The sequence below is a fragment of the Lithobates pipiens genome, unplaced genomic scaffold, assembly GCF_037356315.1.
Source record: "Lithobates pipiens isolate NorthernLeopardFrog02 unplaced genomic scaffold, aLitPip1_a1.2 Scaffold_16, whole genome shotgun sequence".
In the NCBI taxonomy this organism is placed as follows: domain Eukaryota; kingdom Metazoa; phylum Chordata; class Amphibia; order Anura; family Ranidae; genus Lithobates; species Lithobates pipiens.
Genome location: NW_027507748.1, coordinates 256,015,273 through 256,033,184, shown reverse-complemented (window position 1 = coordinate 256,033,184; position 17,912 = coordinate 256,015,273). Strand labels below are relative to the sequence as shown.

Genomic DNA, 17,912 nt, shown 5'->3' with positions numbered 1-17,912 from the left:
CACGATCATGTATACGCTTCTCTCCCAGATTGGAAGAATCAAAGCAAAGCAATAGACATAAAAGATCCCATGGTGAAACAAGTTTTAAAAATTACTAAACTGGATGTAAACAACCGACCCCTGGAAGCCGCCTGTATTCACAGATGCACTCCAACAGCCGGAAGTGGATACATTACCACAGAGAGAATAATTAAACGTAAACGTTATAATTGAAACTATTTAAGTCCCATTCGACTTTAAGTCCAAATAGAACGGATTTTTATTATGACATTGTAGTGCTTGGAAACATTATGTCCTGGAAATCCCTTCTTAATGTTGGGTATATGCTCCTTTATCTTCATGTGCATAGCCCTAACAGTGCGACCCACAATTGTAGGCCACAAGGACAAATGAGCAAATAGACCACATTATGGGATAAACAAGTGATATATGTGTTGATGTAATAAGACCTGGCTGTGACAGATGAACTAAATTTACAAATCTGATTATCACGTAACGTATTCAGACTGCAAACCGCACACTTACGGCATGGGAAATAACCCTTCATATTCTGAAAAAAAAGGAACCTGTTTGGAGCATCCAGGACATTTGGTACAATCTGCAGTCTTTAGGGTGGTACCCCTCAAAAAATAGTCCCAGTAGTTTGTCATCCTTCCACACCTTCCAGTGTCTCAAAATAATCATAATAATGATGATAATTTGTTGTGACAAAAGAAAAACTGAAGTCTCTGTTATTATCATTAGTATTGGAAGAACCACAAAAAAAAACCCATTTCTGTCCCTATTACCCACTACTGAGATAAGGTGATCTAACTCCCCTCCCTTGTAACCCCTATCTACAAATCTGGCTTTCAATATCATGGCCTGTTTCAAATAATTATCACTTAAAGTACAATTCTGCCTGAGGCAGATAAAATAACTTTTGAGAACTGACCTCGGTCAGGGGGGATGATGACAACTCCCTTGGCCTATATAACTGTTCCGTGCAGTTTCCTTTGAAGAAAGTAGAGATGACCAAACCAAAGAACCATCTCTCACTTCAATATTTAGTATCCAAAAAATGTATCTTAACTTTACTAGCCTCATATTGCAAGGCAATACCCAATTAATAATCATTGAGTTGTTCCATAAAGAGACAAAGCGATTGCATATCGCCATCCCATAGGAGGAGGACATCATCCACATAGCTTCTCCAAATCAATTCAGATCTCCTATTGGTATATATTATGTGTTCCTCCCATTTAGCCATAAATAAGTTTGCCATACTAGAGGCGAACTTATTGCCCATTGTGACCCCCCCCCCCCCATTCTGTAGATAAAAGGAGCCACTGAACCAGAAATAATTGTGGGACAATGCAAAGTTAAGCAACTGCACCACACACTCTCTTTGGATCGACAATAAACTAGTAGCCCTCCTTAAGAAATCCACTGCCTCTGATCCATGCTGGTGGGATATGATAGGGTAAAGGGAAGCCAAGTTTAATTATTCTTTCTTCCTACTTTTTATTTTATTTTATTTTATTTTATTTTATTTTTTTATCTTTAGGGCCAGATAATAGGGGGTGAAATAGATTTTTTGTGTATAAAATCCTATGTCCTATATCGGGGTATGCTCCATTTGTGATTTGATCCCATTTAGGGGGTTTAGCTACTATTTTAGAGTTCAAGAATGTTTTAAATATGAATTTTGGATGACCATATATTGTTTTTTCTTAAGTATTTGCCTTCTATTCCTATTTGGTTAATTTCCACTAGATGGTGTCATTACCATGTTGGTGAATAATTGTTATTACGTTTTTTTTTTTTTTATATATGTTTTATTTGTATGTTGTCACAGCCATAAGTTATTTCTCTTATGTTCAGCAGTATGTTTTTTAAGAATGTATTCTATATTGGTTATTTTATATATGCACACTTAACTGTGTGGTAATATATCCACTTCCGGCCCTTGGAGTGCATTCGTGAATACGGCCGACTTCTGGTTCTTTACATCCGGTTTATCTATTTCTGTTTTTTACATATATATGGGTGTGCTGATTAGAGCTGAATTAATATTCGCTAATGTCTTCCTGCTTCTCCTCCCGGCCAATTCGGAAATGGGTCGTGAGACCCCATTGGCCAGAAGTCCTAAAACCCTATTGACCGGGAGTCCGAAGACCCCATTGGCTGTGAGTCCGAAGACCCCATTGGCCGGGAGGAGAAGGAACAGCCAGGACACAAGGAGACGTAGGGGGGAAACCGCCACCACAGCCATGACCTGCATGGGGTAAGTGCAGGGCTCACGGGTGGCCAAGTGGGCCAGAGGGTGAGCCAGGGACTGGGGGTGTATGGTATGCAGTGGCTGGCTTGAGCAATGAGGGAGTTAGGGTGGGTTGGCGAGCTGGCTGGCTGGAGCAGCGGGGGGGGGATATCTGTGCTCAAGTCTGTCTGTCTCACCCCCACAACCGATGGAGCACCAGCCGCCACTGCCAGCAACTTCTAATGACTGAGGGATTACTGTTTTGCAAACAGCTTAAATACTATGATGCACCACTGGTGCAAGGGCAGCCACAATAGAATGTGAGCGTACATAGTTTTCTGTGGAATTGAACAAAAATATGCAGCTACTCTTAAAGCACTGTCTTCCTTCTTTTTTTTTTCCAGTTTGCTGTACCTCTAAGTGATGCTTCAGAATGGACTAGCAGCCTTGAACAACTAATATTATTTGGAGTGCATGTTCCTAAACTGTGCAATGGGCTATCTGCTGCTCCCCTTTCCTTTAGGGATATAATGTAAATTAAACCCTTAAATCTTCCAATAAATATAGCTAAACTCTCCAGGATGATGCCCCATACCCCCTTCTGAGGAAAAAATTACTTATGTCCCCCCTTTCAAACTGCTGACTTTAAAAAACCGTCATCCTTGTCCCCACCCATCCCCTCCCCCCTGCCCTGGGCTGGTGACACAGTTCCCTCCATCCCCTTCCTCCTCCCCCCTTTTGTATCCGCTATTTAATTCAACCTTTTCTCCTCTTATTCTTATTCTCCCTCTCCCTGCTGTCTTACCCTTCTCCCCCGGTCCCTTCACCATACTGTGCACCCCCACTGCACCACTAATTCACCCATTACCAAATCTAATCCTACCCCTCGAAAAAAGATTTATGACACCCAAAAATGGCTGTTCTGTGCAAAGCAGTAATATAAAGAATTAAAACATACAGAGAGATTATGAAAAATATGGGGGAATTGAGAAAGGACAAATCTCTCTGATTTACTGCGCAGGTATGTCAGAAGATCTGGTAGATTGTTTAATCTGAAGAACTCCCTAATAAGCATTCATGTAGTAATTAACATAATGTAAATCTACACTCTATACATTACCTGAACAGTTTTCGGGCCTTCCCGCCAACAGGGTAAGTACGGTTCTTCTTTTCATACTCCTCATTGAAAATGTCAAGTGAGTATGTAAACCGGTCAACTGCATATCGAGGACGAATCTTGTTCATGTTTGCAGCCTACAGGATGTCAAAGAAACATTTGCTGTTAGATACAAAATTTTTTAAATATATTTAATTTACCAAAACTTAAAGTGTAAGTAAACCTTCCTGTATTGTTTGTACCTATAATTCCTGTAAATATCTCCTAAACTTGCACTGTTTCAGAGAGATTTACAGTATACTGCACCAATTAAGTCATCTGCGCATGCACGGCAGGCACACACAGTAGATACAAGGACGACACTCCACATATGGACACCTCTTTCACAGGACATATGATGTCAGAGAGCATTGGGTGTTACCCGCTAACCTAGCAGCTCCATTTAAGATTCTGGCTAGACCCTGTTCACACTGCCCTTTAACGCACTCATTGTTCACAGCTGAAATCCAGTCGCTGCCACACACTCGTTATTAAACCGATGTGGGTATTGATTTCCTCTTCTGCTAACAGTGTACTTTGGGCTGGCATCCATTTCCCTTCCTGACAGATAATTCTTCATGCTCTTGATATGGAGTCACTCCAACTGAGTTGAGTGAAAATATGTGACTATCCTCCACTCTCTACCCCTGACGAAGGTGTAAAAAACGTGAAACGCGTTGGGTATCAGGGTACACTACCTATTGGAGAGTATCAGTGTCATTTCATATCCCATGGTACATCTTGGGTTTTGTGTTGTGTTTTGATTGCTGTATGTATAGTTCTTAGACGTAACATGTCTTTTTATACTTGATAATTGGTTGTATTTGTAATCATTGAATAAAATATGTTTTTCTACATAAATATAGTGTCGGTGGCCTTTCAAAGTCCAAATTAGTGGGATATTTTTCTTTCTTCTATCTAACTAGAGATAGAACCACCATACTTCTTTTCTGACATGGTGGAAAGCTTCTCCTTTTTCCATGCACTCTGAAGGAACTGCTGCCCATGCCGTTTCTTGAGGGCCTGTGCCATGACCGGCAGCTCCCACGCACATGCGCTCAAGTGAAATTCATCGCGGCTCCGGCCAATCACAGTGCCAGATCCCCCGAACCCACAAGAAACACTGGGGAATATGTCAGCTGTGTCAGCGGTCCGCGGGCTCCGCTGCAGGGCTTTGTCCTAAGGCACGTATTTCATAATGAGCTAGTATACGATACATATTAGCTCATTATTCCTTTGTCTTGCAGTTTTTTTTTCAGTGGGGGTTTACAACCTTTTTAACCAGTTGCCACCCATCTCTTGTTCTGGAACGACGTCATATGATGGCCACTCATGCAATCTCTGTACAGAGCCACATCCGCGACGCTTTAACCATGCAAACGGCTGTGTCCAATCACACCCGGTCACATGTAAACATGGAGATGCGCTCCTCGCCTCACACTGAAGGGTGTGTGTTGCGGGGAGAGCCGATCAGTGGCATATCCACGCAGGGGGACATCTAGACATGTAATCAGGGCACTAATCATCAGATCATGATTACAATATAGCACCAACAGTGCCAGCAATGAGTGCCCACCAGTGCCATCAATCGGTGCCCACCACTGCACACAAGTGCTACCAATCAGTGCCTATTAACAATGCCAGTCAATGCTGGCTATCAATGCCGCCTATCAGTGCTGCCCATCAATGCCCATCACTGGTGTCCATTAATGCCCATCAGTGTCGCCCATTAGAGCCACCCACCAATCACCATCGGTGCCCATCATTCCTGCCTATCCGTGCTGCCTATCAGTGCCCACCAGTACTGTCTATCAGTGCCCACCAGTGCCACATATTCGTGCCCATCAGTGCCACCTATCAGTGCTGCCTATCAGTGCTCATCAGTGCCATATATCAGTGCCACATATCAGTGCCCATAAGTGTGGAATATTAGTGCCTCCTCATCAGTGCCACCTAATTAGTGCCCATAAGTGCCATCTCATCAGTACCCATAAATGCCACCTCATCAATGCCCATCAGTTCAGCCTATCAGTGCCGCCTCATCAGAGCACATCAGTGAAGGAGAAAAATTAGTTACAAAATTTACTGACAAACTTATTTTTCAAAATTGTTTTTTTTTTTATATTTGTAAAAAAAAAAAAAACAGCAGTGATTGAATACCACCAAAAGAAAGCTCTATTTGTGTAAAGAAAATGCCAAAAATGTCATCTGGGTACATTGTAGCATGACCGCACAATTGTCATTAAAAGTACAACAGGGCTGAAAGCTGAAAAATGGCCTGGGCAGAAAGGGGATGTAAGTGCCCTGTAGGCAAGTTGTTAACTTCTGCAACAATTTGGATTTAAATCAGGAAACAGATGATATATGAACCATAATCATTCAAATTTATGGGCATTTTTTAAATTTTTAATACAAGCTTTTCGAAATCTCCCTGTATCTTAAAGCGGAGTTCCACCCAAAAATGCACTCCTCGCCCGCTTACATGCCACATTTGGCATGTAATTTTTTTGGGGGGGAGTGGGGGCTTCATGTCCCACTTCCTCCTTCTGCCCAGGGACCACCAAGATGACTCCTTCTTTCGCCTTAGGCAGCCCCTCCCTCTAGGCGATCTCCTGGGACACGTGACAGATCCCAGGAGATGGCCTGTCCACTCCGGGAGCTCAGTGCGACTCGCGCATGTGCCGTGCGTGCCCAACCGTGAAGCCGAAAGCTGTCATGGCCGGGTGCCCAGAGTGGCAATGGAGGCGCTGGCGGAGAGGAGGGGGAGAGGAGCGACACCCGGTTCAGCCGCAGCCTGGAACTCCCCTTTAAGTTACAGATGAGTTTTGCATTCCTATACAAGTCTATAGGAATGCAGAATCCACTTGAAGCATGCCAGAAGGAGGTCACCTGTAGGTTAAATGCACTTCTCAATGAATTCTGAATTATATTAAAGGTGTCTAAAATCCATGTTAAACTGATGCCATCAACACTAAACCTCAACATTAACTCCAAAGCCTGTCAACACAGACACTTAGCAGGATGAGATTTTGGGTACCAGAAAGACCACTGTTATTAGATCATTAATTGGGAAGGATAATTAGTAGCAAGAACCAAATCTATACCTAGTTAATGGTAGGGGTAGCAATCATACCATTACATCCGGTAGATATTAACACTGAGACATTTTACACCACCATGAAGGCATTTGGCATAGTGTATAGCTTCAGCCTTTGAACATGGTCCTTAACCACTTGATGACCAGCATGGTAAACAACCTTCCAGTGTAGGCCATACGCTTTCAGCACTATGATACTTTGATTGACAGTTACTCCTGAATGCAACACTGTACCTAAATTTATTTGGTATAAGACAGATCTTCTTTTTTTTTTTTCTTTTTTACTATATAAAAGGGGAAAAGACCAAAAAAAAAAAAAAAAAATTCCCATACTTTCTGTAATAAAACTTTGCAAATAAATATTCTTTCTTCCAATATTCAAGTCAAAATGTATTCTGCTAAATTTCTTTGCTAAAAAAAACAAAAACAAATAAGTGTATATTATTATTATTATTATTATACAGGATTCATGAAGCTTACAAAAAAAGGAGGGGGGGGGGGGGGGGGTTGGTACAAAAGGTAATAGCTGTGAGTGATGATTTGATGTGGATGACTCGAGTACAGTTCTTAGGTGAAAGTGGGGGAGGGTACCCTGAATAAGTGATTTTTCAAGGTTTACGTACATAGGGGCAGACAGGGTAGGGGCTGATCGGACATACTGGGGCAGGAAGTTCCTGGGGATGGGAGAGGCTCTAGAGAAGTCCTGGAGGTGAGCATGGGAGGAGGTAACAAGGGAATTAGAGAGCAGGAGGTCTTCGGAGGAGTGGCGAGGACAATTTGGGTGATATCTGCAGACGAGGTTGGTGATGTAGCTGGGGGCGATGTTGTGGATAACCTTGTATGTTGTGGTTAGTATTTTACATTTTATACGATGGGGTAGGAGAAGCCAGTGAAGAGAGTGGCAGAGAGGAGCAACAGTCACTGATCGGGTAGTAAGGTATGTAAGTCTAGCAGCAGCATTCATAATAGATTGAAGGGGGGATAACCTGTATAACCTGTATAAAGGTAGGCCAGTGGGGATGGAGTTGTAGCAGTCAAGGTGGGAAATAACTAAGGAGTGAATAAGTTGTTATGCGGTGTCATTAATCAGGAAGGGGTGAATTCTGGAAATATTGCGGAGGTTTATGCAACAAGATTTAGCCAGTGATTGGATGTGGGGACTGAAGGAGGGGTCAGAGTCTAGGATTACACTCAGCATCCTGGCATGAGTGGAGGGACTAATGGTTGTACCACTGATCTCAATGGTAAAGTCATGGGGAGGGGATTGGGAAGGAGGGAATATTACAAGCTCCGTTTTAGAGAGACTGAGTTTGAGGAAGTGCTGTAACATCCAATACGGATATGTCTCTCAGTAAGTTTGTGATATATAAGGGGGTTGAGGGGGTGAGTTGAGGAGCCAAGAGATCTGGGTGTCATCAGTATAGAGGTGGTATTGGAAGCCATGTGTCAGTAACCAGCATGAGCATAAATGTGTGGACTGCCACAGAGAATCCATCATTTATTTAAAAGATAAGTGAATAATACAAAAGTAAACACACCTTCAATATTGCAAACTGTGTAAACAAACCCAAGAACCAAACAGTGACACACAATAAATGACTACCTAACCCAAATATATACAAGCGTGGAATGCAAAGTGTAATTGTAACAAGCCAGGGTCCTATATGGGAGATCAAGCAGATAGAGCTGGGAGCAAGACAGGACAGGGAGAGGGTAACAGGGGATGGAGAGAACAGGCTCCAGGGCAGGGGTCCAGGAACAGATGCAGGATGCAGGAACACAGCTCAGGGGCACATAGAGATCAGAACACTTTACCACCTGCAGGTGAGTCTTTTCCCGACAGTACCCCCTCTCCTACGGAGCGGCCTCAAGATGCTCCAAACAGCAATAGCTGAACCAGTCCATAAAAAATAGTCTTTTGTTATACAAGTCCAGAGAAAATGTTCCTCATAGGCTGAAGAAGTGCCGAATTCCAAGCAAGATGTCCTACTGCCAAGATCCATCAATAGGCAAAGTGTCCCACCACCCGGGTCGGGTAACTGGCTGGGTATTCCACTGTTGGGGTCTAGCAACTGGTTTGGTGTCCTGCTGGCCAGATTCCCTGAGATGTACAACATTCAATACTCCAAGTCCCTCAGAACAGCAGATACCCCAATGCTGGGGTCCCACGGGTTATCTGCAAACTTAGCCCTGGGGTCATGTGACAATACCGGAATCCAGACACCGAAGTTTCTCGTCATAACTAATTAGCTTACCTGGTTATTAGGACTTGCTTTGCACATAAAAAGCCACCTGGGCCAACCTGGGTCTCCTAATACACCCGGAGCTGTGGAAATCGCATCCGGATAATGGTTAGGCACAGAACGTATTCTGCCATTCCCCAGGAGCTTACCACGACCGGGGCCATGAAGGCAAATGCAGCTATCAGTTACCTAGGGTATGTCCCAACCACCAAGCTTAGGCGCCATAGGAGCAACACACTGCCAGGAGGGAATCAACCGAGGCAACTGTCAAATAAATCTTAGGCCAAGCAGGTAACCCATATAAGGCATGTGAGGGTTCAAAGCTTTCAGACACATTAGCAGCTTTTGTGCAACAATCCAAATGAGCATCTGGCATTGAGTCAGTAGAACCCGGCTGTGTGGTAGAGAAGATAAACATCAAAGGTAGACTTGTCATTGGGCAGGGAACCATCAGAAACAGGCTGGGTATCAGAGAATGGATCAGGCTGGACAGTGGGCCGAGGCACATCAGGCTGGGCAGTGGGACAAGGCACATCAGGCTGGGCAGCGGGCCAAGACACATCAGGTTGGGAAGTGGGCCAGAGCGCATCAGGCTGGGCAGCGGGCTGAGGCACATCAGGCTGGGCAGCGGGCAGAGGCCTATCAGGCACCAGGCTTGCTGGGTAGCAAGCACCGGAACATCAGGCTGGACAACGAGCAGAGGCACATCAGGCTGGACAATGGGCACGAGATCATCAGGCTGGACAATGGGCACGGGAACATCAGGCTGGACAGCGAGCACTGGATCATCAGACTGGATAGCAGGCACCGGATCATCAGGCTGGATAGCGGGCACCGGATCATCAGGCTGGATAGCGGGCACCGGATCATCAGGCTGGGCAGCAGACACTGGCACATCAGGCTGGACAGCCACAGTTGCACATCAGGCTGGACAGCGGGCACTGGAACTTCAGGCTGAGCAGCGGGCACTGGAACATCAGGCTGGTCAGCGGGCACCGTAACATTAGGCTGGACGACAGGCAGAGGCACCGGAACATCAGGCTGGACAGTGGGCACCGGAACATCAGGCTGGCTAGCAGGCACCGGAACATCTGGCTGGACAGAGGGCAGAGGACTGGCAAGGTCAGCTGGGTCATCAGGTTCAGGACCATCAGAGGCTAGCCTAACCCCATTTGCAATCATAGAAGCAGGCTGGAGCAGATCGGCTGGCATGGAGGCAGGCTGGAGCAGATTGCTGGGGTGGCGATAGGCTGGAGCAGATCGACTGGTGTGGAAGCAGGCTGGAGCAGATCGACTGGCGTGGAGGCAGGCTGGAGCAGATCAGCTGGTGTGGTGGCAGGAAGGAGCAGATCGGCTGGTGTGGAGGCAGGCTGGAGCAGATCGGCTGGCATGGAGGCAGGCTGGAGCAGATCAGCTGGTGTGAAGGCAGATTTGGATAGTGGCAGGATTGTGCGGGTTGGGAAAAACTTCAGTTTCAATGGGTTAAAGGCAGGGTAGGTGCAGCAAGTGGAAACCTTTGTACTGACACATAGTTTGTAGCAGGGTATACTCGGCTGTGACTGTGGATGTTGTGGGTGATGAAAAGAGAGATACTTGAGCAGGTGGGTGTTTAGCAGCAGGAATGGGTTAGTGCAAGTTGACTGGGGCTGAGTGCAATATAATTGACCATGCTGGTATTAATGGCTAAAGAAAATTTAGTTTACATGCTGCCTGTCGGACAAGTGTAGCTATTGTACGATGACTTATTTCTTTGAGCATTATTCAGCATGTTCCCAACAGGTGCCAATGGTGTTTATTAACACAGCAATTTAATGCAGCCTTTACTGCATTAATACACTCCATTAGCACCTGTTGGGAACATACTGAATAATGCTCAAAAAAATAAGCCGAGTCATCCTCCAATAGCCACACTAGAAATTCTACCTAAACCATACTGAAAGGGGGAGAAAAGTCATCACTGCCTTTATGAGTACTGGGCAAAGATAACTCTGCACAGACTTGAATCAAAGGCTGAATATCTCCAAACAACATACTGCCCTGATCAACTAGGGAATGAGCCAGACGAATACATTCTAACAGCTGGTCACTGGTCTACCCTACAGTATCTGGTAGGAATATTCTTTTTCCCCTGTCACCAACGAAGAAAAGTATATAACCTCTTCAGGATGCATCTTGCCACAAACAGCAGAGCCAAAATGGCTTCCCTGTGCAGCCACTTCTGGACTGACCTTGGTGTTATGTCAGTAACCGGTATGACCAGAAATGTGTGGGCTGCCACAGAGAACACCGGGCACAAGTAGTGTAAAATAATATAATTTATTTAACAGATAAGTAAATAATACAAAAGTAAACAGACCTACAATATTGCAAACTGTGTAAACAAACCCGAGAAATAAAAACGACAGTGACACACAATAAATGACTGCCTAACATCAAATATATACAAGTGTGGAATGCAAAGCATAATCATATCAAGCCAGGGTCATACACAGAAGATCAAGCAGAGCTGGGAGCAAGACAGGACATGGAGAGGGTAACTGGAGACAGAGAGAGCAGGCGGGAAGGGGTCAGGCTGCAGGGCCGGGGTCCAGGAACAGATGCAGAGGCAAAGGTGCTGGAGGAGAGGGAGTGGTTAAAGAGGTGGATTAGAGAGTTTAGGATGGGACAGGAAGGTGATAGCAGTAATTGTGAAGGGGACAGGGTCCAGGGGACAAGTGGTGAGGTGGGCTATGGAAAGGGGTTTGGCAGCTTCCTCAGTGGTAATCGGGTTAAAGGAGGAAAGTATTGTGTGTGGTGTTGGACCTGGTGTATTGGTTGGAGGCGGAAGCTTGGATCTGGATGTTTCATCACAAATTGTGTTGGTTTTGTTTTTGAAGTGACTGGCAATCTTCTGGGCAGTAAGCTAGGTGGTGAGTGGAGGAAGTGGTGGTGAAGAAAGAAATTAAGGGTAGAAAAGAGTTGATGAGGTTTGAATGAGAGGGTTTTGATGAGAGTGGTATAGTAGGTTTGTTTAGCATTGTGGAGGCAGGCGTTGTATTTGAGAAGGGCAGATTTGTAGAGGGTGAAGTATTGCCCAAATTTAGTTAACGTCACGCTTGCTCAAGAGCACAGTTACATCTCTTGAGACCTCTGGTGTCATCTGTTTGCCGGGTTGCAGCAGGCGAGGCCTGGTTCTGCGTGTGGAAAGAGGAGCGAGTGTGAATGACAGTATGTTGTTGTAGGCGGAAATGGTCAGGTCTGGGCAGGACCCAGGTGCGATTTTATCATAAAGGCCGTCAGTAGCAGAATGAAGAAGGGGAGAATTGAGGTGGCAAAGGTTCCTGCAAGTAACTCTTTGCAGGTCGGCAGTGTGCCAGACTCACCCTGCAATAATATCCTTTTGCATTACTTAAAAGGACAACTTCCTAAATGCTTGTAGCTCCCTCAAATGCCAGGGCCCATAGTCAGTAATCAAGAGGCTAGCATTCAGTCCCCTCCAAAAACCTCTGTCCCAGGTGAGTCTATCACAGGCAGCATGGGAGGTAGGAGACAGAGAGAGTGTGAAATGGATAAGGTTTTGATTGGAGAGAGGAAAAGTTGGTGTTAGAGAGGTTGCAAGGAGTGCAAAGATGGTAGAATAGGAGGTTGAGAGTGTTGCCATTGGAATGCCTGGTGGGTTGTGTCCATTGTGTTAGGTTAAAAGAGGAGGTTACTTTGAGTAGTTGAGAAGTGGCTGAAATGTTAACATTGATTGGAATGTTGAAGTCACTGAGGATGATGATGTGTACTTCAGAGGAGAGAAAGTAGGGTAGCTATGAGGAGAAGTCATCGAGAAAGAATGAAACTGGGCCGGGAGGTCAGTAAATGACTGCAATTCTCAGACCAAAAAAAAAAAACTGATGCAGTCCACTTCAAAAGAACAGAGGGGAAGAGAGGGAGGTGTAGGAAGAACCTGGAAGGTGCATTGTGGGGAGAGGAGAAGCCCAATTCTGCCTCCTTTTCATCTACTGGGTATGGATGAGTCCAGAGAGAGCCACCATGGGAGAGGGAACCTGTAGAGGTAGTTGTAGGTTTTTGTGATAGCAAGTAGATTGTTAATCAGAGGCATGTTTGTTAGAAACTGAGGGGGCATTCCAGAGGGCACACATAAGGAGGTAGCTAAACTGTGGAATCAGGGAAATTGAGATGAGAGTGGGAGTTCTGTCAGAGAAGGTAGACTGCCAATTTTGATGATGAGCGTTAGCTGGAGGAGGGCCAGGGTTTTGGGCAATATCCCCAACCATTAGGAGTAGTAGGAGGGTGAGGGCGGTAAGGTGGGAGTGGGATTTATACAATGGCAGGTGCTGCAATGAATTGGAAGTGGTGACATTGTGTGGGCTCAGAATAAACAGGAGGTAATACGTGCAGTAATATTGAGAGGGCAAGAGTGAGGTAGATATATACAGGTTGTGGGGTGGAGAGGGGGTAAAGAAATGAAAGTTTGAGAAGAGAAAGCATTATTGAAAAGAAGAAGACTAGTATGAGCATGTTGGAGGGTGGATAGAGGGAGAAAAAAAAAGGAGGGAAAGGGAAAAGATAAAAGGGAATTCACAGACAAGTAAAGTAGTGAGTGTACAGTTTGTATACCAGTGTAAATTTGTGGTCCACTCAAAATAATTAAATTTTATTGTCTAAACCTCTGGCAACAAAAGTGAGTACACCCCTAAGTGAAAATGTCCAAATTGGGCCCAACGTGTCAATATTTTGTGTGGCCACCATTATATTCTGGCACTGCCTTACCCCTCTTGGGCATGGAGTTCAACAGAGCTTCACAGGTTGCCACTGGAGTCCTTTTCCACTGCTCCATGATGACATCATTGAGCTGGTGGATGTTAGAGACCTTGCGCTCTTTCACCTTCCAATTAAGAATGCCCCACAGATGCTCAATAGGGTTTAGGTCTGGAGACATGCTTGACCAGTCCATCACCTTTACTCTCAGCTTCTTTAGCAAGGTAGTGGTCATTTTGGAGGTGTGTTCGGGGTCGTTATGTTGGAATACTGCCCAGAAGCCCAGTGCCCGAGGGCAGCGGATCATGCTCTGCTTCAGTACATGTTGGCATTCATAGTTCTCTCAATGAACTGTAGCTCCCCAGTGCCGGCAGCACTCATGCAGCCTAGACCATGACCCTCTAGAGATGTGCAGTGAGATCAGTGGCTGGTGAGACACTGGCTAGTATCAGAGCTAGATATGCATAGGTTACATCTGCCATGATTGTTGGAGTTAGAGCAATAATTCTAGCACTAGACCTCCTCTGTAACTCTAAACATGTAACCTGTAAAAACTTTTTACAGAGTTGCCTATGGAGATTTTTAAGTACTGCGGTTTGGTGCCATTCCACAAGTGTGCGAAATTTTAAAGTGTGGCATGTTAGGCATCTATTTACTGGGCATTACACCATCTTTCACATTATCTAAAACATTGGGCTAACTTTAGTGTTTATTTTCTTTTTTTATTCATTAACCACTTGCCGACCTCTGTCAGCATATATACGTCGTCAGGATGGCACAGCTGGGTAAAGTAACATACCTGTATGCTACTTTGAATTTCCCGCCGCGCTTGTCTGCTGCGAGCTCTGTGACTGTGCCCGCGGGACCTGTGGACTCGATTGCCACAAGAATACCTGCGATCATGTCATGGAGCTCAAGAACAGGGAGATGCCGATGTAAACAGCATATCCCCATTCTGCCTAATGACAGAACAATGATCATCTGCTCCCTGTCTTGAATGATTATGTTATAACATATAGCATATAAATATATGATTTAGCTTGATTAACCACTTGCTTACTGGCCACTTAACACCCCCCCACCCAGAACAATTTTCAGCTTTCGGCACTGACTCACTTTGAATGACAATTGTGCAGTCATACAACACTGTACCCAAATTACATTTTTATCATTTTTTTTCCCACAAATAGAGCTTTCTTTTGGTGGTATTTAATCACAGCTGGGGTTTTTTTTTTTTTTTTGCTAAACAAACAAAAAACGATGGAAAATGTTGAAAAAAAAAATCATGTTTAATAGTTTGTTATAAAATTTTGCAAACAGGTCATTTTTCTGCTTCATTGATATGCGCTGATGAGGCTGCACTGGTGGGCTGCACTGATGGGCACTAATAGGCACAGTTAAGGCGGCACTTATAGGCACAGATAAGGTGGCACTGATGGGGACAGATAAGTCAGTACTGATGGGCACAGATAAGGCGGCACTGATAGCCACTGATAGGTGGCACTGATAGGTGACACTAATGTGCATCAGCACTGTCAAAGCACTGACAGATGGCACTGTGGGCACTGACAGGTGGCACTGGTGGGCACTGACAGGTGGCGCTGGTGGGCATTGGTAGGCAGCACTTGTAGGGGGCACAGATAGGCACTGAGTTTCACTAGTTTATTCTCACCCGTTGGGTGGTAATATTAGGTAGAGGCAGCTCATAACAATAGTATATTTGCCTTATCCATAGTGCAATCTCCCTCTCCACTTTTTCACTGAGGAGCTGGGGCATATTGCAGTGATCGGGACTGATGTCCCGCTCACTGCCACCGGTGATCAGGACATCGACAGCGTGAGGGGAAAAAATAGCCGATTACCGGCTGTGTTAACATCACGTGATCAGATGTGATAAGGGGTTGGGAACGACCCCTTACTCCGATCTGTGATCTAGCGAGTCTCTGGACGTAGTCCTGGCAATGCAGTTCCACACTGTAGCTGTCATTCGGCTATAGCGTGGATCCCTAAAGGTTAAAACAGTACCTTTTCATCAGCAAATTCTCATTCTCCTCTTTTTCCGTTGCAGCAGATGGGGCAGAGAAATTTGCCAGCTACAGCTGGTGGTGTGCTGCTGGAAGATGTGTTGCACGGACCTAGGACACCCTGCACTATACCATCATCCCTGTCAGTGGAGGCTGATAAGATGTCATGAGGTATAGGACTGATAGACTGATGTGAGTAAGGAGGAGTTACAGATTTGTGCCCCTTTTGTGTGGCTTTTAAGTGCTCTTGCCAATGGGCTGAGTGGTGGGAGGCTAAATGTATTGTCAAACATGTGGTACCCAAATGGCTGGTGTTTTTGCCATGCTTGATGTGCTTGAGACAAAATTGGCAAATAGCAACAGTGTGATCGGCTACACATGTACTAAAAAAAGGCCCAGACAGCTGAGCTGTGGGAAGTGGGCCACAATGTGATGAAATAGGGTGGTTACTCTCTACTCTTCCACAATGACTGCCTCTTTGGGGTTGAGCCTCATCCTCACTTTCCTCCTCTGCTCTATTTAGCACTCAAGTTGAGTCAGTGACCTCATAATCATCATCATCTCCTCCATCCTCATTACCACTGGAGACAACTTGCCAATACACTGCGGCTGGGGGAACATGAATGTTAATTTGTGTACCAGTGTTCTCCATGTAAGCTTTTCAGGCTGGGTGAGAACCCCCACTATTCACAGACCCCTGCTAACACTTTTGTTAATGATTTGGAGGAATTTGTGAACTGGTAAATGTGATAATTACTGGGACCTAGATGATTAGAAATGACCAATGCATGCAACCTGTACATGGAGAATCAATCTACTAGTGCAGGCACTATGATTATGGATACAATTTAAACATGAGCCTCCGGTTTACTACTCTATGGACATACTGATACACTGAATCAAATATGGACCAAAGCTTGAGAGGACAAGCAATCAGCTGGAGAAAATCGGTATATGTATGACCGGCAAAAGAAATCTCATTGCATTTAGAAGAGATTGCCAAACAACCAGCGATCATTTTTGATGTGTTTTTACATCTTTTTTATGGCATTTTTTTGGATATTTCTGACTGACTTCTGACGTTTGGGTATACCATCTGTGCACAGTTTTTAGGTACTTTCATTGTATCATTCCGAATTGAACAGTGTGAACAATTCTGTATAACAGTATCACACCGTTCTTTACAGGAAAGTTCCATGTCAGTCCTCATGTCAGTCCTAGGGTTAAACAGGTGTTTTTTGGGAGTGCTCTGTATCAAGGGAGGGAGGGATTCATGAACTGCATACCTCCACCTTATTGTGGGTAGGATGGATCACATGGATTATCTGACTTAATGGTCTCTTGGGGGTTGACATAGAACAAGTGGAAGTCTTTTTCCATCTATGGGACTTCTGTTTGTTCTATTCGGAAAGAGATGAGGGGATTTTAGATTACGGTTTTTGCTATATATAGCTAATAAAATTATGTAGTTTTACTCTTCAGGGTGTGTTTATTATCGAATTTTCATAATTCATATGACCATCTTATCCCTGGGAAATTTTCATTCAGAGATGTCATAAGAGAATGAGCGGCATCCTCTGGTGCTCACAAAACTAGCATCATCTATAAATCTTTTGCAGATGATTACTTCCACTTGATTTCTATTAAAAATAGCCTCCTCTTCTCAGTGGGCCATAAACAAATTGGCCACGCTAGGAGTAAATTTACCCCCATGGCAACTCCTGTTTTCTGCAGAGAAAACTGGTCATTGTGCCAAAAGAAATTGTGTTTTGTAGACAAAAATCTAAAAGATCTAAGATGAACTTCCTCTGTTTCTCACATATAGTGCTATCCTTAGAGCGAAATATTCCCCTGCTTTCATTCTTTTAGCTTTGGGGATAATGGTGTATAAAGAAGCAACATCTGCTGTTATCAAAAAGCATACATCATCTATTTCTGTATTATCTAATCAGATAATTGTGTCTTTAGTGTTTCTCAAATATGCTGGTGTATTACATACTACTTTTTGAAGAAAAAAATAAATGTATTTTCCAGCTCTACAACAGAAGGGAAGAACAGGAGGAAAGTTTTTAGGGACCCCTACAACATACACCCATGGGAAAAGGGCGGGGGGGGGGGGGGAGGGGAGAGAACAAGAGAGAGGAGATCTGGAAGAACACAAAAGAAAAAGATACCAGCAGGGTCTGGGATTTATAAGCTCAGTGGGATTAATTTAATTGATGAAGAGCTCAAGGTTCTTGACAGAGGGCTTAAATTTGCCCCAGCATGTAACCTTAAAAAGTTCCAGACATATATGTAACCTTAAAAAGTTCCAGACATATATCAGCATCCAAAAATATGTTAGAAGTTTAAATATTAAAAAGTATTTGCTGTCTAAAACCGCTGCAGGATCGATTCAACCTACAGT

The 17,912-nt window shown here is 44.4% G+C and overlaps 1 protein-coding gene across 5 annotated transcripts in view; it reads right to left on the bottom strand.

Moving 5' to 3' along the window:
* Positions 1-17,912, bottom strand: part of SLC26A9 (solute carrier family 26 member 9) — a 753,885-nt gene that overhangs the window by 465,552 nt on the left and 270,421 nt on the right. For 4 of the 5 annotated variants that reach the window (XM_077481318.1, XM_077481322.1, XM_077481323.1 and 1 more), the window contains one exon: positions 3,360-3,493. In XM_077481318.1, coding sequence (XP_077337444.1) covers positions 3,360-3,484 — 125 coding nt within the window. In that variant the 5' untranslated portion in view covers positions 3,485-3,493. Of the gene's footprint in view, positions 1-3,359; positions 3,495-17,912 lie in introns of those variants that run through there. The other variant, XM_077481320.1, reaches the window with a different exon arrangement.